The 25,767-nt window shown below is 46.5% G+C and overlaps 1 protein-coding gene across 4 annotated transcripts in view; it reads left to right on the top strand.

Annotated features, from left to right (window-relative positions):
- The window catches only part of Tbc1d8 (TBC1 domain family member 8), a 100,046-nt gene that overhangs the window by 47,342 nt on the left and 26,937 nt on the right, over positions 1-25,767 (top strand). For 3 of the 4 annotated variants that reach the window (XM_038341212.1, XM_038341211.1, XM_038341214.1), the window contains exons 2-5: positions 2,876-2,986; positions 15,603-15,721; positions 19,790-20,018; positions 22,061-22,301. In XM_038341212.1, coding sequence (XP_038197140.1) covers positions 2,876-2,986; positions 15,603-15,721; positions 19,790-20,018; positions 22,061-22,301 — 700 coding nt within the window. The remainder of the gene's footprint in view (positions 1-2,875; positions 2,987-15,602; positions 15,722-19,789; positions 20,019-22,060; positions 22,302-25,767) is intronic. The other variant, XM_038341213.1, reaches the window with a different exon arrangement.

Here is a 25,767-nt window from a genome sequence, read left to right as displayed (position 1 = left end):
AAGAGTCATAAAAGCCAGGCTTTGTGGGGGCACATCTGTAATCCTTACTCAGAGGGCTGAGGCAGGAGGATGGTAAGTTAGGAGTTAGACTGAGCTTGCTGAAAAGGATTTTCTCAGTGTTGGGTATGGTGTAGCTGCAGGTTACAGACTTTGTGGGAAGAATACTGTAGGAGTAGATTGTAGTCAGAAGTGCTAGTGTAGAGTCCACTTTTCTAAGTGTTGATTGTATATGTGAATACAAATGGAAGTCTTAAATGTATATATATATATATACATTTGTACAAAAATATATGTGCATAAATTATATAAATATATATGTACCTATGCACACATATCATGTATGTCACACATGTCTGTCATACATGCATAGTCATCTATATATTTGGGGGTTTTTTGAGACAGGGTCCCACCATGTAACTCCAGCTGTCCTGTAACTCACTATGGAGACTAAGTCTGGCCTTGGACTCAGAGATTTGCCTGCTTCTGCCTCACAAGTGCTAGGATTAAAGCATGTGCTTTATCTGGCTTTTATAGTAAGCTTTTATTTAAATTTGAAAAGATGCCACAGAAAATGGCTAAATACATCACTTGACCCTGAAGTGACCTGTTACAGAAAAGGGTAGTACAGATGGGTCTCCACATCTGAGGTTTGGAGTCGGTGTTTTTTCTCTATGTAATGGTATAGAGTTGATCTGTGGAATTGGAGTTTTGAATTTGAATCTTCCCCTGGATAGGTGCTACAGTCCTCATGGGATACTGGGCAGTGGTGCGCAGCTACAGCTTGCAGTCAGCCCCCAGGGCATGAGTGGTGCTCTCCCATGGGTGGTGCGGTCTACCCGACGTGAAGTGTACTCAGTAAGAGTCTCCCCAGGCTTGTTCCCATGTAGGAACAGACCGTTAGGTGGGAGCAAATGCAATTAATTGTCCACCTTCGCTCAGGGCACATCCATCACAGCAGAAAGCCATTCCTTTCTTTGTATCATATATCTGTATCTAGACACACATACACATACGTATACCATACATAGCACATCATGTGCATAACACATACATGTATATCATTTGTGTATGTTACACGTATATGTTATGTATATCTCACACAGATATGTATGTCACACATGTCTGTCATACATGTTTTTCATGCATATCACACAAATATGTGTATAATAAATATCACGAATATCACAATGTATATCATGATATGTACACCTTACATTTATATAATGTATATCACACATATATGTACATTATATATCACATCGGTGTGTGTGTATGTGTGCATGTGACTCCCAATCTGTGAAGGACTTGATAGATTTTGTTCTCACAGCATATTTCTGGAGCAGGTAGAGGTAACATTCAGTATTTGGGATGAGGCCCAGGATAAGGTAGTAGCGGGAGCAATGCTTAACACAGTGCTTTTTGTGATCCAGGCAGCACTTCAAGTAACAGACATGAAACTCATGGAATTCTCTCAATTACTTTTACAGGGGAGTGTTAGTCTATCCTATACAAGGTAGTGTTATACTAGTTGTTCTAATTTTCAAATAACAATTTCAGCAACACCAGAAGTTTAAGCACTTTAAATCACACACGCCAGGTTTGAATTAGAAATCTGACGTGTGGGACGCTGCCCTTGTTTCCCAGGTCTTGTTGCTGTAGCTGATGGAGGTAGACTCCAGATGCTGGGGAAATGGGAGGAGCAGTCTCTTGTGGGAATCCAGGAATGTGACCTGAGGCTCCTTGCCTGTGGCTGCTCCTGTCTTAGTCACTTTTCTGTTGTTGTATTAAGACATCATGATCAAGGCAGAGTTTATTGGGGGCTTATAGTGCCAGGGGGCTAGAGTCCATGGCCATCAGGGCAGGGAGCATGGCAACAGGCAGCTAGCTGTGATGCAGGAGGAGTAGCTGAGAGCTTATGTCTCTGTCTGCAAGTAGCAGGCTGAGAGACTGCCGGCAGGAAGGACCGTGGAACTCTGGGTGGGAAAGGCCACTGAGTGTTCAAAGCTTGGTGCACTGTTCTGTAGGAGAAAAGAGTGTGGAGACCCAGCCTGTGAAGTTTCAGACGAACCAGAGACTCTACCAGGCCATTTGTGTGAATAATCTGTAGTTCTGGTCAGCTGCAGCTTGAAGAATGGGCTGTGATTAATGAGAGACCAGAATTACTAAAGTAAAACCTCTGCTTGGCTGGGACAGTTGATTCTGGTCAGTTGGACTGAGAATTTAACAGTGATTAAGAAGAGACCAGCATCGCTGAGGCGAAGCCATCTGGGAAGTGATTCTTCAGAGTCAGTGCATTGAGACTCTGTGTTCATGAAGTGGCCGAGGTTGTTCCTTGTGCTGACAGCTGGTCTTGGTAATGTGTAAGCATCCCTAGGTGGTACTGGGGAAGGCATGAGGGTTGTGGAGAGCAGCTGGGGCTCAGCACTATGAGAGAGCCGGAGAGTCCATTGGTGAAGGTGCAGCCTCCATAGCAGCTAAAAGCCTAGAATTGAAGGGAATCATACAGAAAAGTTGAGGCTTGGCACCTTGAAGAGAGCCCAGGAGAGGATAACGGTGAAAGAGCAAGCCAGTAGGCAGCATGCCTTCATGGCCTCTGCGTTAGCTCCTGCCTCCAGGTTCCTGCTCTGTTTGAGTTACTGAATTCCTTTGGTGATGACTTCTGATGGAGAAGTGTAAGCCAAATAACCCCTTTCCTCCCCAGGTTGCTTAGGTCATGAAGTTTTATTACAGCAACAGGAACTGTGCTCAGAACAGGCCCATTCTCGTTCAGACCACCCCAGCTCCCACGCATGGGAGCAGGAGGATGTGTGCTGGCTGCCCGGCCTGGTCTGCCCTGGACTTAACAAGTGTCGTTTCTTCTGTTCCCCCTTTTAAGGTCGCCTCGTGGGTGCTCTGGATGCGGTGCTGGATTCCAGTGCACGCGTTGCTCCATTTCGGATCCTGCTTCAAGTTCCTGGGTCCCAGGTTTATTCTCCCATAGCATGTGGTGAGTTACTGACTGGATCAGACATTTACTGGGCCATAGCCACTGGTGAGTTTTGTTCCAGGTGGAATGTTCCAAACCTAACCAGAGAAGCATGCGAGTGTCTGCATGTCAGTGACGTTTGAACGGTAACACCCTGGAGCCTTCACCTTCTCTTCCCTCTTCCTCCTCTTCTCCTGCGCCTACTTCTCTCCCTCTTTATCCACTGCCTCCTGTTTTTCTGGGTTTTGTTTTTTCCCTTATCCTCCATGTCTCTGCTTTTAACCACCATAGTACATAAACGCTGCGAGTCTGGGTGTGCCAGGTTCGGAGAGGTGTCCCGGAGCACGACTATGGCTCTATATGAATCGAGCCATTTTCTTTGTAATCTTGCTCCGACCTATGTGTGCCCGACACCCACTGTACTGACACAGAGGCAAAGTCTGAGGGCTCTATCTGATTTGGACAACATTCTCTCCTTGTTTCACACAAGGGGGGAGCTAGACACAAAAAAAGAACATGACTCGGCCATGTACTGAGGGAGTTTAGAAAACAACCCACTTCTCAGGACAGGACTTGAGGTCCTGTTCTTCCTGGTGTTGCATTGAGCCCCTAGGGTCATCCCGAATGGAGCTGTCACACCCCGAGAAGCCCTGCATCACTGAAGCCTAATGTCGGTTTTATTTTATATGAATAATATATTTTAAAAATAAGAAAATATCACCCGAGAGCCTTTCTTTGAATGCTGGAGTCAGTGTTAACCTTCGGTCTCTGTGTGCTTATGGACATAGTGTCTCTAGCTTTGCACTGGGTACAGTAAACTTTGCTCATTGCCTCCTGTTCAACAGCTATACTGTGCTTTCCCTTGGAAAAAGCAGAAGTTTGGAAAAACTTCTCATTCCCATCTGCCATCCCATTCTGAACACTGTTAACACCTGGACACGCTCTTGTCTGCCTTTTTTTTTATAACTAGGGCAGGTTGTTCCAATTAAAAAATGATTTATAAAGCAATCACCTTTCAGCACTACTAAGATATCTGTTGCCTCAAACTCTAGCCATCCTGAATACCTTCTGGTTACACCAGATGGACATTTTTCTCTTCAGCTTTTTAGTGGGTCCAACAAAGATGGTTACAAAAGTGGATACATATAATTTTATAAAAGCCAGCTTATCTGACAATGCCATTTTATAAAGAAAATGTTGCATTTAGTTAGTTTCAATAGAAAGAAACTAAAGAGGAACAAGACTTCAGATGTTTAGACTAGAGATTATTTTTTCAAAAAGGTTCATGTCAGGTTAAGGCCAGGACAAAGCTAGAGTTGCAGTGTTTGAAAAACAGTGACAGTATTCTCTGTCACCTATGGGACAAGAGTACCAGCATGTTTTCCCTTCTGCTGCTCCTCATTAAAAATGAGCTGTTGATATTGTAAGCCCCATTCAGACCTACAGCGATATTCCATTATTATTTTCTGATGCATGTATGTAGGTGTGGTGTGGTTCTTTGCATAGTATGTACGAAGGCCAGAAGATGATACCGTGTGCTTTTGAGACTTGGTCTCTCACTGAACCTGGGGCTCTCTGCCTAGGCTCGACTGGCTGGCCAGTGAGCCCTAAGGATCTGCCCGTCTCTGCCGAATTCTAGCTCAGAGGTTGCAGATGCTGTTGTGCCTCGCCTTTGTGTGGATGCTGGTGATCTAAGCTCAGGTTCTCACGGTTGTGCAGCCAGTACTTTATCCACGGAGCCGGCTCTCTCCCCGGCTCCTGTGTTTCCTGTTATTGCCTCAGGTCTTTGTGCTGATGCAGTACTTGCAGGCAGGTATGACTTTTCCCATCCTGGAACCCTCATTTTGTTTGATTTCTTTCCTGGGGACCAGAGCAGCACTTCTTAATCTTTGGGGGTTGAATGACCCTTTCACAGGGGCCACCTGAGGCCCTTGGAAAACACAGATGTTTATATTACAGTTTGTAACAGTGACAGAATTACAGTTATGAAGTAGCAGCGAAAATAATTTTTGTAGGTGGGGGTCACCACAACATGATTGAATGTACTAAAGGGTCACAGCACTAGGAAGGTTGAGAACCATTGGACTAGAGTTTTACTGGGTAGTCCCGGCTGGCCCGGAACTCTCTGTAGGCTAGATCAGGTGTCTTTGCCCCCCACTCCTCATCCCTGCCCAACTGCTGGGATTAAAGGTGTGAGCTTCCCACTTTCTCTTCTGTGAGGTTCAGCGTGGCTGGCTTTATGTTGAGGTCTTTGATCCATTTGGACTTGAGTTTTGTGCATGGTGATAGATAAGGATCTACTCTCATTCTTCTACATGTTGATATCCAGTTATGCCAGCACCATTTATTAAATATGCTTTCCTTTTTCCATTTGATATTTTTTGCTTCTTTGTCAAAAATCAGGTTTCAAAGTTATGTGGATTAGTATCTGAGTCTTCAATTCGGTTCCATTGGTCCTCCTGTCTGTTTTTATGCCACTACCCGGCTGTTTTCAGTACCATAGCTCTGTAGTAGAGTTTGAAGTCTGGGATTGTGATGCTTCTAGAAATTCTTTTATTGTACAGTTTTTTTTTTTTGGCTATTCTGGGTTTTTTGCTTTCCCATATGAAGTTGAGTATCGTTCTTTTGAGGTCTGTGAAGAATTTAGCAGGGATTTTGATGGGCATTGCATTGAATCTGTAGATTGCCATTTTTACTATGTTAATTCTACCTACCCAAGAGCATGGGAGATCTTTCCATTTTCTGGTGTCTTCTTCAATTTCTTTCTTCAAAGATTTAAAGTTGTTGTCATACAAGTCTTCCACTCTTTCGTTAGAATTACTCTGAGATATTTTATGCTATTTGTGGCTATTGTGAAGGGTGAAGTTTCTCTGATTTCTTTCTTAGCCCATTTATCATCTGCATATAGGAGGGCTACTTTTTTTTTTAGTTAATCTTGTATCCTGCTACATTGCTGAAAGTGTTTATGAGTTGTAGAAGTTCCTTGGTAGAAGTTTGGGGGTCGCTTATCATATCATCAGCAAATAGTGAGAGTTTGACTTCTTCGACACATTGGCACAGGAGACCACTTCCTAAATATAACCCCAGTAGCACAGACACTGTGAGAAACAATTAATAAATGGGACCTCCTGAAACTGAAAAGCTTCTGTAAAGCAAAGGACACGGTCAACAAGACAAAAATGACAGCCTACAGAATGGGAAAAGGTCCCCACCCATGGTTTGGGGCTCTGGTAAAGTAGAATGCTGTAGGAAGTGTCTGTGTCCAACCGGGAAGAGCAGTCTGCAGGAACAATCCAGATCTTCACTTAAGTGTGACTGTTGCACAGTGGACTGACGAGGCTGAGCGGAGCCTTTGAGAGTTCGCTTGCTCTTTTGAGGCAGAGGTCAAAGGAGATGGGTAGATTGTCTCATGGGTCAGTTATTTTACTTGGCAAAAGATCTGAAGATCATCAAGGTTCCAGACAGAGACAGGATACCGTTTTAACAGCATGGACCAAGCAACCATAAGACTCTAGAAAGACAGGCAGCTTCTGTCACTAGGGAGCTGAAGTCAGTTCTTGCGGGAGAGATGCCGAATTGTTGGGGAAGTTGCAGACAGAAATGGGCCCAGCCCTCCAGGTCAGAACCCAGATATTCCCTTCCCTAGCAACAGACGCCTGCTTCTGTGCGTTCCCACACTCTCTAACCACTGGCGTTTCTTGTTTCCTGTCTGCCTCCCTCATGGATATGCCAACACTGAGAGTCTTTCTGGACAGTGACCTTCCGATGCCCACGACAACATCGAGTATGTCACCACCAGGTGAATGAGTTGGGAAGAGGGGGACTCAGGCTTCTCTGTGAGGTGACGCAGGTTCACATAGCCTTGGACTGAAGAGTATTTTGTCTTTATCTGAAGCACAGCCGGACAGCAGCTCTGCTGTTTACTTTCCTAGAGATGTGGTGGTCCATGGGCTGATGGAAGCGTACCAGCACACTGACGGCAGGCCAGGCGCGGTGGGTCACTGAGTGAAGGGCATTTCTGACTCAGGAGTTCCAGCTTAGGTGTTGGTTGCAGCCCCACCTTAAGTCGAAGAACCTCAGTTTTCTGACAACTTGACACAAGCTAGAGTCATCAGAGAGGAGGGGGCCTCAGGCTGCATAGCATGTTCTTAGTGATTGATATGGGAAGGCCCAGCCCATTGTGGGTGGGGCTATCCCTGGATTGGTGGTCCTGAGTTCCGTAAGAAAGCTGAGCAAGCCACGAGGAACAAGCCAGTAGGCAGTGCTCTTCCATTGCCTTTCCTTCAGTTCCTGCCTGCAGGTTCCTACCCTGACCTCCTCCATGATGGATTGCTGTCTGTGTGGATTCAAATAAACCCTCCCTTCTCTAACTTTCTTTTGGTCATAGTGTTTGCTACAGCAGTAGAAACTAAAGACACCAGAAAACAGGCTCTCTGGGGCACGTCGCAAGTCTCCTTGTTAAACAGGTAGAACTCAGAAGGCAGAAGTTAGGAATCTTTAAAAAAAATGTTTTGCTGAGCTTGGTGGCACAGGCCTGTCATCTCGGGTACTCAGGAGTTGGAGCCAGGAGGATTGCAAGTTCAGGTCCTGCCTAGGCAATGCAGGTGGACTCCTGCCTCAAAATACAAAGTCAGAAACTCTCATTGGGCTACACTCTCTTTCACAAAGAATGCTGAGTAACACGGGGAGGAGAGTCAGTAATCGCTGGGAGGGAAAAACTGAAAAAGGTGTGTAACTTGGTGCGTAACCCTTGCCTAGCACGGATGAGGCTGGAGGTACTCGTCTAAGCTAGGGAAGAAATATTGGCAACAGTTCGTTATCATAACCTTTTCCTTTGGTGGGAGAGGGAGCCAGCCCAAGACGGGCACGTGCAGAGCCAGCATTGCACCACTGAGCTGCGTTCCCGCTGGGGCTCTGTTTATGATGGTGTACTTCAGATGTACTGCTTTTCATGGTCACCGCTGATCCTTCAGACTCGTCATTGTTCCAAGCTGAGACACCGTCCAGAGGAGACACCTTCCTAGCTGAATCACCGTCCAGAGGAGACAACTACTTCTGCACCTTCCCACCACATGCCTCTGGCCACCACCATTATCTGTTATCTATCTCTGGATTTGACTCACATCTCATTGGTGAAATCGTGCATGAGTCATCCTTTTGAGAGTGGCTTGTAATGTCTTCTGGGTCCATTCATGTCATGGCGTGTTCTTGGTCCGTTCACGTCATCATGTGTCAAATTTCGAGATGGTAATCCAGGGTATGACCGCTTTCTTTTTGGAATTAGACATCTAACAGTTGGCCCACGAGTAGGAAGAGGACGTGAGGCATGGAATGAGGAGGGCAGAATACCAGGAGCTAATCCCTGGTCAAGTGAAGAGGAACAGATTGGAGCGGTGGTTCTCAATCTTCCTCGTGCTGTGACCCTTTTAATACAGTCCCTCATGTTATGGTGACCCCCCCAACCGTAAAATTTATTTTTATTGCTGCTTCATAACTGTAATAAGTCATAATGTAAATATCTGATATGCCACCCCTGTGAAATATCCCACAGGTTGAGAACCGCAGAGTGAGGGTCTGGACCTTGCTGAGTGGATTCCTATGCTGTGGCAAGCTTTGGGGCTCTCCCTGTAAGGACGAGGCATCCCTGTCATTGCAGTGTCTGGTGCTCTCGATCTTGTCCTGCACTTGAAGTCCAGGCCATCCGGGTCACGCTGTCCTCTGTGCTGGCTGTCCTCATTTCCACATGACATGTCCTGGTAGTTTTCAGTGGTCCTTAGTGCTGTCGCAACAGTGCTGCCACGCACATCTTGTTCATCACTGTGTCTTTGAACACTGGGTGGATTGTTTGTTGTCCATGTGTGATTTCTAGGAAGCACAGGAAAGAGCTTCTGCAGGGCTCTAAGTTATCTGGTGAGAATCAGTTTTCAAGAATCAAATTGCTTATGCAATAAGGTGACTCCTTTTACTGTCAGCCTGGTGGGGGGCTGTGTCTTTCCTGGTTCTTGGAAGAAGCCATCCTAGAGCCAGTGCAGAGGGGGCCGCCGAGCATCTTAGTCTTCTTGTACAGGACTTTCCACAATGCCCCGTTCCCAGACCTTAATTTGGACTTGAACTGACTTGAGGATTTCATAGCTGCATACGTGCAGAGTCTCCCTGCTTGCTTGCCAGGTCTGCTCCATGGGGTTGAATGAAATGAAGGAGAAGCAGGGAGGGTTAGGAGCATGCTTTCCATGGGCCTGGGCAGAATGGGTAGGTAGGGTCTAGATGCACAGCTGGGTGGGCAGAAGCATGCTCACTGAGCGTGTGTATGCACTGAGCCTTAATGTTTGCATGTTCCATACCTTCAGATTCAGCCAACATGGAACAAACAAACCCATTAAAACCAGCAAAACAAAACAACAAAAATCCTTGCATCTGTACCGGACATGGTCAGACTTCTTGGTATTCCGTGAACAAATATGCTATGAGAATTCTGTATCATTTGCTTTCTATAAGGAATCTAGAGATGACTTAAGGTATCTGGGAGGAGTGTGTAAGTAACCTGCAAATTACACCATCTTAGATAAGTAGTTTGAACAGCCCTGGACTCTGGTGTCTTTGGGAAGCCCTGGATCCAGGCCCCTGCAGACAGAGAGGGACTGCCGTAGTTTGAAGAACACTTAATAGTTTAGATTTGGAAAATGAAGACAGACACCCTTTTAGAAACTTCAAAGCTCACTAAGGGAAAGGTCCAAACACTTGCTAATTGAAACATGGTGCACATTTTTAAAAGTTAGGAGCCATAGGAGCTAATCCTCCTGTTAAGCCCCTTTATCGTCCCCATCCATTCCTCTCAGCAGCGCAGAGGCAACACACCCTACTCTGGAGGGGTAGGATGCAGAGCGCAGGAAGCCGGCCACTTGCCAGGGTCACGCCAGGCGCCGGGGTGCTAGCAGCCAGCTTAGCCGCGAGCTCTGACAGAATGTACGTTCAGGGTGTTCTTTCTGACGCACGGTCTCTTATCCGTGCCCTTGACCGTGGTTGGTGTTTTGCTTTCTTGTGTTCTGCTTCACTGTTTGCTTTGTCTTTGCGGAGTGGATTTTATTAAGGGGAGGAAATGTTCCCGGGTGGACCAGATTAGTGTCTTCCTGAACTTCATGCCAAGGTGGCAAAGGACGTGCCAGCTCGTTTTCTCCGAGCAGTGCACTCACAGGGGTGCTTCAAGGAACATCTGGGAGGCAGCCCAGCAGGAGGAAAGTGTGAACTTTCTGGGTTTATGCTCTGAGGTCAGAGTTGTTAGGCTTGTTTTCAGTAGTGGGGCATTTCCTTGAAACAACACTGGCTGGAATTTTCCACATGGGCTCACCTTTAGAAGTGGAAGAGGGGTGCCAACTCATGTTTGTTCCCTTGTCATGGAGATACTGCCATTAAGCTGTTAGTGTATTTTTTTTTTAAGTAATTTTGCTTGTGTACACATTTTCATTGAAAGGACGCATTCTTTTGTGATGTGTGTTGCTGGTGGGTGTTTTATAGCAAGGGCATGCTGAGACCAACTTTTAGATCTAGTATGTTTTTGAGGCTCAAAGTGAGGTTTAAAAAAATCTCTTTGGAGATGAATGTGTTGGTACACGCCTGTATTCCTAACTATTGAAGAAACTGAGGCAGGAGCATCATTTGATCCCATGAATTTGAGATGAGCCTGAACCATACAAGGAGAACAAACAAAAGCAAACTTAAAACTGAATCCTAAAATCTAAGGTTACCTGACTTCCAGGTAGATCAACTTGTCAACAGAGATCACCTGGAGGGGGTGCTCAAAGATAATCCAAGTTAATTCCTTTTTTTAAAAAAAAAAAAAAATTTAAGAGACGCTGAGACATGAGGGTCCCAGAAAGATAATCCTGGTGACTATTAGGTAATAATCCCTTGGTGGTCAGAAAGGGGTATCATGGGAGCAGTTGCTGGGACGCCCTTGTGCTGTGTGCTGTCCCGAGGGCTTTTTCTCTTTTCACTAGACTCACACTGGAGGGTGAGTTCTCCTACCCTCTGTTGTGTGTGTCCTGCTAGTGTCAGTGATGTCTCAGACGGCTCAGCTGAGTGGCTGTTTCTCTAGCATCTCTGCCGTGAGCAAGCATCTAATACAGTGTGGTTCTCAGCATGAGCAAGCATCTAATACTGTGTGGTTCTCAGCATGTGGGTTGCGACCCCCTTGCTCAAATGAGAGGGTTCACCTAAGACCATCAGAAAATAGAGACATTTACATTACTATTCATAACAGCAAAACTACAGTCAGAAGTAGAAACTGAACTAATGCTATGGTGGGGTCACCACACGAGTGGACCGCAGCGTGAGGAAGGCTGAGAACAGCTTATCTAATACGTCTGAGTTACGTGGGACTGGCAATGATCCTGCTTTCAAAACCACAGCCTGAGAACCACTTATCTGAACTGCTTGGATTATTTTATTATATTGGAATATTTACATAAACGTTATAAAATACTTTAGGGATGGAACCCATATCTAAACACAGAACTCAATTTATTTCATACATACATACATACATACATACATACATACTATACATAGCGAAGGTAATTATTGCAATCTTTTAAAATAATTTTTTGTCCATAAAAACAAGTTTCTGGTATGGAATTTCCTTCTTGTGGCATCATGTATGTTCCTTCAAAGCTTCGGATTTGGGATGTTTTTTTATTATTGAATCTCAGCCTGTCATCTGGGGTCATGGACGTGCATCAGCTTGTCTTGTTTTGTGGCGCTCCTGAAGCCAGTCCTGAGGCATCTCTGCAGAGGAAACTTTGTTTGGAAAGTTTCCCTGCCATTTGGCAACTTTTGTAGGAAACAGACACTGGGGTGGAAATGTTTCCTCTCTCCGATTGTCTTTGCCCGGAGAGGCATGCGTGAGGACTTCCACTCACAAGCACAGAGGCACAGTTCAGTCGTGCTGTGGCCCAGAAATGGGTTTTATATAGCAATTTTCTTTTTTAGTTGTGGAGTTTCTTTCCTTATTACGAGCATTGCAAAGAAGTGCTTTGTGAGAGTGGAAGTCGGGCTTCCCCCTCCCCTCCCCGCTTCACCCCCTGAGACAGGGTTTCTCTGTAGCTCTGGCTGTGCTGGAGCTTACTCTGTAGACCTGGCTGGCCTCGAACTCGGAGATCCCACCTGCCTCTCAAGTGCTGGGATGAAAGGAGTGGGCCACCATGTCTGGTTTATCTCAGGTCATTTTTTAAAAAAAAAATGTTATTTTTATTTTAAGTATATGGATGTTCTGCATTTATTGCCATATACCATGTGTGTGCCTGGGGTCCGTGGAGATTAGAAGAGTCAGATCCCCTGGAACTGGGATTATAGACAGTTGAGAGCCATCCTGTAGGTCCTGGGAATAGGGCCCTGTCTTCAGCTCCTGTCTCAACTTTTAATTCCTCAGTGATATATTGGAATTGGGATTTGACTGTAGTTTTATTTGTGCTATCTAAATTGTCAGTTGAAGCTGTTAGTAGTTATTCTTAGCTCGTGGGAGCTCTGATGACGTGATCAGGAAAGCCTGTATCCCAGGGCACGGAGAGATGGTCAGCAGTTGAGCGCAGTCACTACTCTTGCAATTGACCTGAATTTGGTTCCCAGCTTTGTTTGGCAGCTTACAGATGCCTGTAACTTCAGCTTTAGGGACTCAGACACCCTCTTCTGGCCTCCGTGGCCAACTGCATGCGGTGTACGCACACAGCCCCAATATACATATTTAAAAACAATCCAGTCTTTAAAACAAATGAAGCATCACCTGTATCCCTGCGTCTGGGAAGATGCATGAAGAGGGGATTGCAGGAAGAGCCTTGTGCTGCAAGCTTGGTTTGCTTTTCATCTGAAATGCGACCCAGGACAAATATTCGAGCTTCCATTTCCCTTTTTATCTTGAATACAGATCAGCAGCTCTCTCCCCTCTTGCCTGTTCCTCCAACTGTTTTGTTTTTACGAATGAGGAAGCACTTCTGAAAACCATAGCGGGATACTGAAGGCTGATAAAGATGGTTCCTCTTCAGTTTCTTCTCCTTTCGTTTGCTCAGTGTCCTGGTTGGTTTCTGTCTGAGGGTACATAAAGGCCTCTCCATCTCTGTGCAGACTCACAGGCTTTGTAAAGGGACTCCTGCTCTCCAGATGCCAAGGTGCCTTTCTGGATACTGTCACTTACACAGTGCTGAAGGGACGGGGACATGCAGGTCAGAGGAGGGTAAACTGCCTGAGCCGTGTCAGCCCGTGGTGTGCCACAGTCAGCTGAGGAGCCAGAAGGGTGCTTGGTGTCCCAAGTTCAGGTAGCAAAAGGTCAGAGAAGAGAGGGAAAAAGAAGAAGCTGAGGTGGATATTCATGGGAAGGCTGGACTTGGGTGGTTATACAGAGAGATGTGGGGAGCCAGAATTGTCAGAATTGTTTGTTTCTGGCTGCCCAGATCACAAAATATCACACAGAAACTATATTATTTACAATACTGCTTGGCCAATAGCTTAATAATATTTCTAGCTAGTTCTTATATCTTTGGTTAACCCATTTCTATTAATCTGTGTATTGCCACGTGGCTGTGGCTTATCAGCAAGGTTCTGGTGCATCTGTCCCTGGCAGGGGTAGATACATGGCTTCTCCTGACTCTGCCTTCTTTCTTCCAGCATTCAGTTTAGTGTTCCTCCCTCCCCTAGAGCCCAGCCCTCCTCCCCACCTCTACTCCACCCTATCACAGGCCAAGGCAGCTTCTTTATTCATTAACCAATAAAAGCAACACATATTCAGAAGAACTTCCCACACCACAGAAGGGCTAGGGGGTTCTGGACAGCCCAGAAACCCCAAAGTGTAAGGGAGGAAAGCAGAAAGCAAGAAGAGCCTCTTGCCCCAGGGCTATCTCTTGGTAAGCCCCAACTGAACATGTCTGAGATATCTGGGGAGGTACAGCTAGAGGGAAGTGAAGGTCAGGGGTCATGAGCTGTAGGTGCAGGAACCAAATCGGGACCTGTGAATAGAGGCACTGGGCTGAGAACCACATGGCTGGTCCTGTGCTGAGACGACTGGATTTAGTGAAGACACAAACACGCTCCTCTGAGTGCTGCCAAGGGATTGGGTACTTTGTGGTGTTTAACTCTTGATTTTCCTTCTGATGCAGCCTCTTGGGCCTTTCCTGTTCCTACCCTCACTGCCCACTCAGAACAGTGGCCCAATTTAACACGTGGTTTTCGTTTCCACGGACCCAAATAACAAGTCCAGACTGAGCCCTCTGACACTTTATTACGTGTAGTGCAAGTTGGTCCTTCATCCAGTATTCTCAGGACTGAAGTGTTTTGGATTCTTTTGGCTCATGGAATACTTGCATAGACATAATATTGTGGGGATGGGACCTTGGTCTAGGCATGAAGTTCATGTACCTTCTCCCACCGCCTCCATTTTTCTTATACTGTATTTCAAATCTTGCACATGAAGAAAGTGTAAATACCTGGCCATCAGACATCAGGCAGCTGTAGGTTTTTACACTTGTGACAGCATGCCACAATTCAGACTTGTGGCCTTTCTGACTAGCAGTTTCGGATGAGGGACCCTAACGCAATACATATATTTCCAAGATCTTTGCAGTTATGTTCAGGGAGAAGAAGACTACAAGTAACACAGAGAAAGGAAGCTCATTTTTTAGCAAAACACATCTGCTTTGGGATCACTAGTTTCTGCTGACCCTCTTGCTTTGGGTGATCTGCACTGTGGTTCAGTCATTTTAGCTTCGCTGAGCTTATTCTCTTCCCATTTTGGAAATGTGACTGAAAAGAAACTTTTCTGGTGAGGGACTCTACCTGTCCTCGGTGCCCTTAGTTGAGCATCTGACGCAGATCCTATGTCGGGTATCCATCACCCAGTGGAGATTGAGTATAAGGGTCCTCGAGAAGAAAGAGAAGGCTGACACCTCTACGCTTTTGTTAACAGCGTTGCTTAGTGCTTTGGTAGTATAGTAAGAGTTTTAATTGCCTTGAATAGAAATTAACAGATGGATTGCATATGATTTCATGCTTTTGTGTGTATGTGCTTTAATAACATGCACTGTAAAAACTCTTTATGCACTTGAGGGGTATATCTGTAAATGTCACAAGGTATCCATCTGTAGACAGCTGATTTCTAAATCAGCCCCTGGCTGGCTCGAGCTCTGCTGCTCCCAAGTGGTAACATTCTTATATAGCCTACAGGGCTTTGCAGCAGCTCCTCCACTGTGAACCTGGGCTTTAGGACCTCCTCACAGGGTACACTGTGCGAGCCTGTGGGCAGTGAGTTTGCGGTCTGGGGGCATGTTCTGTGTTGGCATAGCTATGTAATGACCAACATCTCTGTCACTGAGCGGAGGTGGAGATCGGGGGGCATTGTCAAAGCAGGCAAGATGGCCACATCACATCTAAGAGTGACCCTCTCGGTCAGCCGGCCTGTTTTGTGGCGGTGGGATTTGTCCCTGCAGATGCCCACACTGCAGGAGGAGACTGGTTTTAATGGAGGGGGTCTGCTCTACAGCAGGCGCCCTGATCTTGATGTAAGATACACAGACTCACACATGGTGGGAGCTGTAAAGTGAGTTCATGCATTAGCGATCCCTTCTGTTTCCTGACACCCGTGTCTGTCCAAATCCAGGTGCAACGCTGGAGGAGATCAACCAGCACTGGGACTGGCTGGAGCAGAACCTGCTGCACACCCTGTCGGTCTTCGACAACAAGGACGACATCGCCAGCTTTGTCAAAGGGAAGGTGAAGGTGGGCAACGCTTCTCCCTACCCGCTAGTCCCCCTCACAGGGCCCTGAGCTCCGCAGCTTCCTGACAGCTTCCACACTCACTGTGGCTACATTTCCTGTCATGTTACGTACAGCAAAGCGAGTTCGGTTTGCCACCCCCCATTGCATAAAGTCCAGTCCAGCAAAACACACCCAGTGTTTTGAACAAATTTGAACGGATGAACAAATTCATCCGTTTCTCAAGTTTCTGTTTCAGAAGTTTGGGATCCTGTTTGTTTTGGGAGAGCATGAGGCTGTTCGTTTTTCCGTTTTGCTGTATGATGCATTATTTGAATCTTTGAATTATTTGAATCGTTATTCCTAGCTTTGTTTGCAGTGGATGGCATCATGTCTGTTTAGTGGGACCTGGCACTTCCTCTCCCTAATAGTGGCTGCTTATTCTTCAGTACTTCAACTAAATGGAATTAAAGCCAGTGAAGGTGGGAAAAGATGGGGAAGGGAATATTCAGAGAAGTGTTTGTTGCTGTCTCCTGTGCGGTGTACACAGCTGGTCTTGCTGCAGCATCATTGATAGTTAGCATCAGCTCTGGAGAGCCTTCTGGGCAGGGAGAGGCAAGTCAGTTTGCACACAGCTTTCCTCCCTCGGGGTAAAAACCCAGACCGTCTGTTTTCTCTTAAAAAGCAAGGAGCTATGACCCCTCCAGTGTTCTGCCTGTTAGTAGATACTATCAGAGGGCGTCTTAATTTATTTACTATTCATTCATTTATTATTTTTTGGTATTTTGAGACAGAGCTTTCTCTGTGTAGCCCTGGCTGTTCTGGAACTCACTCTGTTGACCAGGCTGGCCTTGAACTCAGAGACCTACCCTCCCAAGTGCTGAGATTAAAGGCATATGCCACCACAGCCCTGCTGGGAGTCTTCATTTAGAAGAAGAGGATATAAGTGCTTTGGGGAGGTAGAAGGACTGAAGGCCTGACGAGGCTGCATAGTGCAACCCTGTTTCAAATCATGTTCAAAAACAAAATGGAAGTCCCCTTTCCTTTGGGGACTGAGGTGTACTTGTGGGACCAAGGCAATCACAAAGCAGCACATGCATTTAATGCCAGCATTCTTGAGGCAGAGGCAGGTGGGTCTCCGAGGGTTAGGCCAGGCAGAGCTACACCGTAGTGAGGAAAAATATTATAAGCAGAGGACATCCGAGCGGGCCAGGACACCTGTGTTGGTTGACATCCTCCAGAAGACCCCCAGGCTAGGCCGTCAGGGTAGACCTAGGCAGCTGTCCTGAACCCTCATCCTGGTCTAAGTGACTGACAGCAGCTGCAGGGTGATGTCACACAGGGTTAGTGACAGAGCTACCTCTCTGTTTCATATGCGACTGGCCCTTGTTTTGTCCCTCCTCTTCCTCTCTCCCAAACCCATACTTTTGTACTTGTTAGGCAAGCCTCTACCACTGAACCACATCCGTATTCCTTGTTTCTTTTGGTTTTTGAGACATGGTTTTATTTTGTAGCCCAGGCTGTCCTCTTACCTCTACTTGTTGAAGGCTAGACCCGACCCCCCACACACTTTTCTCAGTCTTAAACAACTGTAGTGATTTTTCTTTTTGAGTTAGATATTTCTTTTGATTGGCAGGAAGTTCATTTCTGCTCCAGTGGCTTCATAAAAGCTGTCGTGGCGATAGCACTTCTCCTCCTAGACTCTGTGGTGCGACCCAAGATAACCTGACAAGAGGGGGTTAGCAAGAGAAAATAAAGTGGTTTTATTTTTAACTAAAAAAGTTTTAACATTTTACTTATTTTTGAAATTAATGTGTGTGTGCCTGTGTGGGTTTATGTGTACAGGTGCCACAGAGGCCAGAAGAGGGCGTTAGATCCCATGACACTGGAGTCATGGGCGGTTGTGGGCTGCCCCATGGGTGCTGGGACCTGAACACAGGTCCTCCGCAAGAGCAGTAGGCACTGTCTCTTGGGTCCTCCCACCCCGGGGGTTTATTTTAGTATTCCCAGGGTACATAAGCATGGTGGAAACTCAGCTGTGAGTAACTGTGAGAAGTGGTTAGCACTTAGCCTCCTCAGGCATCTTGAAGAAAGGAAGGGTGAGTTTGTGGGGGGAGTGACAGACCAAGGACGAAAGTCAAGGGAACAGGGGCTTGTGGAACAGCTTGTGACTTAAGGGGTTCTGTGTCGCGCTGCAGTGCTGTCTCTAGGCTGGTGAACATCTGAAGGGGTCTCTAGTGATTTAAAGTCAGATCCTCTTGCTGGCCCTGGGGAGGCTGTGCTGGTACAAACAGCTTATTGCAGCCTTGGGTGGATGGTGGATGGAGGCTTCTCTCAGTTGTCTTCAGCTCAAAATAATCCGTGTGCTAAAGTAGCGTATTTGGGGGTGACAAATCTAGATTCTCAGTACTGGAACTAGCTACTTTTAAAAAGTCATGTCTCTTTGCTCTATGTGGAGGCACAGCCCTGCAGTGTCAGCACTGGGGAGGCTGAGGCAGGAGGCTTTCAAGCTGGAGATTAGCGTGGGCTACACAGTGAGTCAGAAGCTTGCCTGGGATGCTTCTAAACCTAGAACTCCCTTAGGTTTTAGACAGGGCTTCCCATTACGCCAAGAGCACTCTGTTTTGATTAGATTGGCTAGTGAGACCCCTGGGATCTGTCTAATACTTACTGTCCCTCATCACTAGAGACGTGAAAAGTAGGTTGCCACACCTGCTCTTTACATGGGGCTGGGGATCCAAACAGAGGGCTCATGCTTGCACAGCAAGGGTTTTTACCAACTGAACCATCTCGTCAGTCTACCCTTCAGATTTACTTTTTAAAAAATGAGATGTCAATTCCCAGGTCTAATGTCTAAGATGAGTTGTAGTGAGGGGTCAGGCAGCACACTGTAAAGTTGCCTCATCTTAAGAACATGGGTGTTTATGAGATCAAATTATAACTAGATTTTTCAAATTAATTCAAATACACGAGGCCCGTGAACATTTCATAGCAGATTACTTAGAAAGATCAGGAACATAGATGTTTTATTTCTTTCTTTAAGATAGGATCTCACTGTGTAGCTCTGCTGGCCAGAACTTGCTGTGTGGACCAGGCTGCCCTTAAACTCACAGAAATCTACCTCCCTCTACCTCCTGAGCGCTGGGACTAAAGGCACGGAATGTACCACCACACCCAGCTTTCTCAAAAGTGTTTATTTATTTACTTATTTATTGTATGCATAGTTTTGTCTGCTTGTCAGTTCATTATGTGTGTGCCTGTTGTGCCTGCAGAGACCAGAAGGGGGCATCAGATCCCTTGGGACTGATGTTACAGATGGTTGTGAGCTGCCATGTAGATGCTGGGGATTGAACCCTTGTCCTCTGGTAGAGCAGTCAGTGTTCTTACCTACTGAACCATCTCTCCAGCCCAAGGAAGATACTTGAATTGAAGAATTTAGCAGTGAGCTCCCAGGATGGGGGATCAGAGTTTTGTAAACACAAACTTTTGACCTTTTAAAGGGATGTGTCTTGCATTCTATATCATGGGTGTTCATCCAGATTCTTTGAGCTGTCAATGTCTTCACACCTGAAGGCAATGGAGATACTTAGTACCTCAGGGAAGCTTGACTTGATTTCCATTCTCCCTCAGCAGAATGTATGAAGATACCGAAGTGCAGTAGTTGCTAGGTTAATATCAATATTTGTTCAATTCATGCAAAAATGCTTTTACTACATTTATTTGTGTGCAAGGATACCCATGCCACAGGATGTGCAGAGGCCAGAGGATAACTTGTGGGAGTCTGCTGTCTCTTTCCATTGTGTAGGTATTGGGGATCAAGCCCAGATGATCAGGTTTGGCTGTACTTTTACTTACTGAAGCATCTCAATGGGCCTAAATCAACTTTTTTTTAATGTGACAGGAAGACATTCGAGTTAATGTTTAACTCCAAATTTTAAGGACAAGATTTGGTTTTGACATCCTTTGGGTCAGTTTGTCCTCTGTTACCTTAACAAACATCCAAGGAAATCTGGTGCCCATCTTTTCTTCCTGCTTTCCCCTTGTGTTGAACTTCAGCTTGGCTGACCAGGTCCGCATCTCTTTGTGCCCCAGGCTCTGATCGCGGAAGAGACCAGTAGCAGACTGGCTGAGCAGGAAGAGGAACCCGAGAAGTTCCGAGAAGCCCTAGTGAAGTTCGAGGCCAGGTTCAACTTCCCTGAGGCAGAGAAGCTGGTCACCTATTACTCATGCTGCTGCTGGAAGGGCCGGGTGCCCCGCCAGGGCTGGCTCTACCTCAGCATCAACCACCTCTGCTTCTACTCCTTCTTCCTGGGCAAGGAACGTAAGTGTGGTTGAGCCAAGAGCCACTTGGTCCTGAATTCACAGACACAGCCAGCCCCAGGAGGATGCTTAGCCGGGAATGCTTAGCACCTCTGCTGAGAGAAGCTGTAAATGGGTGTATTTCCATGGCATGCTTGCTCCACTTCCCAATGATGCTTGCAGAGAATTGTGTTAATTATATAGTGTCTTCAACAAGGGGGCTGCCTCTTCCTCCCTTAAACATTTCTGCATAACTCAAGTAGCGACTATCAGGTTTTAGTACTGTAGATGCTTTGAAAATGCAGTATCTTAGCTAATAACTGAATAATCCTCCAGGAGGGTAGATTCTTCTCCAGCGTTTTTATTTTCTGTCTGTGAGTGTTTTGAGTATATGTATGTGCACCGTGTGTATACCCAGTGTTCACAGAGGCCAGAAGAGTGTGTCAGATCCTCTGGAACTAGTGTTATAGACAGTTGTGAGCTGCCATGTGGGTGCTAGGAATTAAACCTGGGTCCTCTGGAAGAGCAGCAAGTGCTCCTAACTGCTGAACCATCTCTCCAACCCTGAATATGGCCGCGTGCGTGCGTGCGTGTAGGCAGCTGAGCGTCAGCATCCATCTTCCTCAGCTTCCTGACTGTGGATGCAATATGACCAGCTTCCTCAAGCTCCACCACCATGATGTCCTCGCACCATGGATTGTACTCTGAGACTCTGAGTCCAAATAAACTCTTTATCTCTCAACTGCAGGGAGTCCTGTCACAGCACTAGGTAAAGCAACAAATCTGATACATAGTGTTTTTTTCCTTTTCTGCATTTGTCTTTCAAGGGAAGTTGGCTCAAGGCCCCCTTTTGAGCATCTTTGGCGAGCTTCCTGTATATAGTGGGTCATTCTCCACTCGGCTGCTTCCCTGATGCTCCAGGACTCACTGCACACTGTTCCCACATCCTCCCCTCCCTTGCAGTGTACACTAGCCTGACCATAGGCATTCTTATTGTTCTTGTCTGAAATTCTCATCAATTAAATAGTCTTCCTTTCCTCATAGTTTCCCTGTTTGTAAATACCTGTTACATCCTTTAAAACCCAGTTTTGATTTTGTCCCCTCCAGGAAACCGTCCCTCCATATAATTTGTATATGCTTTTGTTTTTGTGCTTGATTCCATCAAATTGGTTTGTTTACTCATTTGTCTGTCTTCCTTATTTTAATGATCTTCTTCAATACATGATATAGTAATGATTTTTCATTGTTGAACCAAAATACCTGATAGAAACAGGAGCAGGATTTATTTGGTTTACAGTCTCTGAGGTTTCACACTTACATAAAACATCAAGGCACTGGGAATGTGTGTCAGGGAGGCCTCCCTTTCCACTGTGGATAGGAAGGAACAAAGGACAAGATTCTTCAAAAGGTCCATTTCCCCCCAGATAGCACCGTCAGCATGGGACCAAGCCCCCACATGCAAACCTTTTGAGGTACATTTTATATCCAAACCATTACATTGCAAACTATTATACCGAGATCTTCACAGTCAGTTACTTAATAAACTGGAGTTGGTGGTGTAAGTGAACTAAGGTGTGTGTGTGTGTGTGTGTGTGTGTGTGTGTGTGTAAGACACTTCGTATGAAGACACAGAAGCAGCTAAGAAACTTGCTGTTGAGGACGACACAAATGGTGCCCTTTAAAATGACCAGAGCCCTGAAGACAGAATTGCACGGTGAATGGAAATGGTAGATGTGTTTGTCAGCTACTCGGTTCAACAAGAAACCATTTTCAGATCTTTATTAAGGCTCTCATGGCTGGCGGGGTATTTGTGGGAAAGTTGTGCATGGTTAACTCTGCTTTCCAGAATGGTCTTCCCTGGATGTGTGTGGCACTTGGGGCAATGCAGTAGCCATTAATGTGGGAAGTTTTACACAAATCTGAGAAATCCCCTGAATGAGGCGCAGTTCCACATGGCCCTAGACAGGTCTCTCTGTCCTGGCTCAAAAGACATTTGTGTTTTTGCTAAAGGAGAGCTTTGACATCATCTGCCACATAGGTCAGGTTTGCCCTTCTCTCGTCCAGTTAAACTTGTGATCCCTTGGGTGGACATCCTGAAGTTGGAGCGGACGTCCAATGTCTTTCTCACGGACACCATCCGGATCACCACACAGAATAAGGAGCGTGACTTCTCCATGTTTCTGAACCTGGATGAGGTGTTTAAGATGATGGAGCAGCTGGCAGATGTGACACTCCGGAGGCTGCTGGACAATGAGGTCTTCGATTTGGACCCTGACCTTCAGGAACCTAGCCAGATCACCAAGAGGTAGGGCTTCTGCTCCAAGGTGTCCCTCAGCCGCTCCGGGGACCCGCGCTTGTGTTCACCCTTCATGTGTTTGTGCACTTGATAGCCTTGGGTACGTGGTTTTCCTCCATCTGCCTAGGTCATTGGTTCCAGGATCTCTGTGGCCACCCAGTCCACAGCTGTGCAAGGCCCTTCTGTAAAATACTGTGTAGGCCTTGCACATGGCCTGTGCAAATGCCCAGATACCGTGTGGTAGGTACCTCTGGAGGACTTGTCACACCTAATACAGTGGCAGTGCCACGTAAATAATTGTCACACTGTACTGCTGAGGGAAGAATGCTAAGAAAAAAATGTATGAATTTGGTACAGAGAGATCGTTTTTCTGAATATTTGACTGATGGATGGTTGGACCCAAGGGTACGGATCCTACGAACACTGAGGGCCGATGTGCCAGACGTATGTTTTTGTGGTGGTGTCACGCAGATTTGCCTCTCTGGTTAACCTTTTCCTTCTCTTCATTTTTGTCTTGTGTTTGAATGTGTGTGCTGCACACACACTACTGACAACACGAGAGTCAGTTCTCTCCTGCATCGTGTGGTCGGGCTTGATGAAAATGTCTGTACCCTCCAAGCTGTCTGGTGGGCCCCAGTCTGTGGTTCATCTTGACACAGAGCAGAAATGATGACTCGTTATTCCTCATTTCCTTTGTGTGGTAGTAGACATTGCTTTCTGGTCTCTGTTCCCTTTCATTCCAAATAGTTCAGTACTTAATGTGGACTCACTTGTGGTGGAAATGGGCTGTTTATCAGGGACCATGAAGACATCATACTTCTTAATGATGGTGGGCCTTAAACCCAGGTACATGCCAGCCAGGCATGTGCTCTGCCACTGAGCTACATGCCCAGTCCTCTTGTCCGATGGTAATCTTCTGGGAGGGGTTGTTCGGGACAGCTGGATTAGTTTGGGTACTTTTTGTCCTCAGGAGTACACTTCTACTACAGAGCCAATCGTCGTTGTCTATATTTAGCTTGACCATAACTCGAAAGACTTGGTAGTGACCTTGTGAGGTAGTCATTTGGATTTGTTGCTTTAAACAAGTTCAGCCTTACCACCAGAAGCTCAGAAGTTTGAGCCTGATGGGTTTTAGGCTTTGTGGGTCATGGCACTAGGTACAAAGGTGACCTTTGAGAAATAAGAGCCCATGGTAATTATGCTTCAAAGAATTTTAGGAATCACTACACTTTGGTTTTGAGACTTAAGTATCTATCCCGGCTGGTCTTGAGTTCCCTGTGTAACCTAGGATGACCCTGAATTTCTAGTCCATGTGCCTCTCCTTCCTGAGTGCAGGGGTTGCAGGTGTATGCAGTCAGGGCTCTGCATGCTAGGTCGCCCCTCCACCAACTGAGACACGCTCCACCTCTTTGGTTTTGTGTTTGTTAGTTCTCTGTTTTAATATTTCTTTTTTGGGGGGGGGGTGGTTTGAAACAGGGTTTCCCTGTAGTTTCTAGAGCCTGTCCTGGAACTAGCTCTTGTAGACCAGGCTGGCCTCGAACTCAAAGATCCGCCTGCCTCTGCCTCCCGAGTGCTGGGATTAAAGGCGTGTGCCACCACCACCCGGCTTTGTTTTAATATTTCTATCCATCTTCTTAGTTGAAGACATAGAAGCTGTGCTTTTCTCCTGGGGAGGGAGGAGCTAGGTACTGCAGAATCAGAGATTCCTTGGCATGGCTGCCAACTGCATCTCATGGTTTTTCATCTTGGATACATGACTTGGATGGCTATAGGTCAAACACACGTGACCTGGAAAGAATCTGAAAGCTCTGAAATCCGATGTTAGAGCATGTTGAGTTTTGGGTTATCAGGCCAGGGATGCTCAACCCATAAGATCTATGCACTATCCCTTTTTTAAAAACACAAAAATTTGAGATACTTTATGTCTCAGTCATTTTACAGAGAGAATACTCAGCCTGCATTAAGTTCCTTCAAAGCTTTGCAGTCTAGTGTTCAGTGATAACAAGTCTCTAAAGAAGATGAAGATTCCTCAGTTCTCACACATGAATTCCCTGAGCATCTTGGGAATGTGTTCCACAAATGATGGTGTGTTTGGGAAGAATTCCCATTCCTTCTTGCTGTGTGCATTCGTTTCAGACTGAGTGTTAGGAATAAGGCACCAAACCTCACTGCCCTTTGGGGTGAAATTCCAGGAAATTTCACATGATTTTGGTCATCTTTGATAACGGGAGAGTTTCCTGGTGAGACATTCTGTGCCGCCCTCTCTTGTGGTGGGCCCTCGGAACTCTGTTCTTTGGTTTGCTGATGCCCAGACCCAGGTGTTTGCACACCTCCCTCCCCTTCAGTCTTCACAGCCGTCTGAGGAGATTCGGTTTGAAAAGAAACAGCCTGGTGCCGCCATGCTTCTCTGTATCTCTGCAGAAGTGTAGCTTATAAAGAGCTCTTCAAAGTGGAAAAGCCATGATGGCAGGGCCCTGGGTGTTGGGTCATTGCTCTTGTTGTCTGTCCATGTGTAAACACTTGCAAGCCTGTGAGCTGTAGTCACATTTCCTTTGGCATAGGAGTCCTGCTTGCAGCCACGCGTGTGCTGGCCGGCCTCCCTGGGTGTGTATTGGTGTTGTGTGTCCTGGCCGGCCTCCCTGGGTGTGCATTGGTGTTGTGTGTGCTGGCCGGTCTCCCTGGGTGTGCATTGGTGTTGTGTGTGCTGGCCGGCCTCCCTGGGTGTGTATTGGTGTTGTGTGTGCTGGCCGGCCTCCCTGGGTGTGCATTGGTGTTGTGTGTGCTGGCCGGCCTCCCTGGGTGTGCATTGGTGTTGTGTGTGCTGGCCGGCCTCCCTGGGTGTGCATTGGTGTTGTCCACCGGACAGAATCTAGAGTCTCCTAGGAGACAGCCTCTGAGCATGCCTGTGGGGCATCTCGAAGAGGTAGGCTAAGGTGGAAGATACTGAGTGATGCCCTTCTGACTGGGGTCCTGGATTGTGTAAGATGGAGAAAGCAAACTGTTTTAGAAGTGGCAGTGTTGACTGTGTACATTTCACACCCAGGATTCAGGGAGTCCCCAAGTCTCCACCCACATCTACCCTGGCCAGCAGTTGAGTGTCCAAGGGCCCATCTGTGCCCAGGGCTGGACCCATGACCTAGGCAGGGTTCTGGTCTCCAGCTGCATCCCCACCTGCCAGTTACCTGGGAAGGGACTTTGTCTAACGTGAAAGGCTCTGGTTGCCTGTCCTTGGGGTAGTGCCCATCAGTAGCTTTTGTCATGGAGACCAGGCCTGTGGGTGTAAACAGGTAATGACTCAGGTTCCTTGGCACCCTGCCTAGAGGCAGATTTTAAAGTTTAGGAAAACAGTCTCCCCAACTCAGAGCCAGAGAAGCTGGAATGCCCTTCCAGCCCTTGCCTTGGCCCATTTTCACTTCCCTTCCCACATGACAGCTTTCCAGTGGTGACCTTTAGGGGCAAAGGCCGAGGTTACTGA

This window comes from Arvicola amphibius, chromosome 9, assembly GCF_903992535.2.
Source record: "Arvicola amphibius chromosome 9, mArvAmp1.2, whole genome shotgun sequence".
Lineage (NCBI taxonomy): Eukaryota > Metazoa > Chordata > Mammalia > Rodentia > Cricetidae > Arvicola > Arvicola amphibius.
This window is presented reverse-complemented; position numbering and strand designations above follow the sequence as displayed.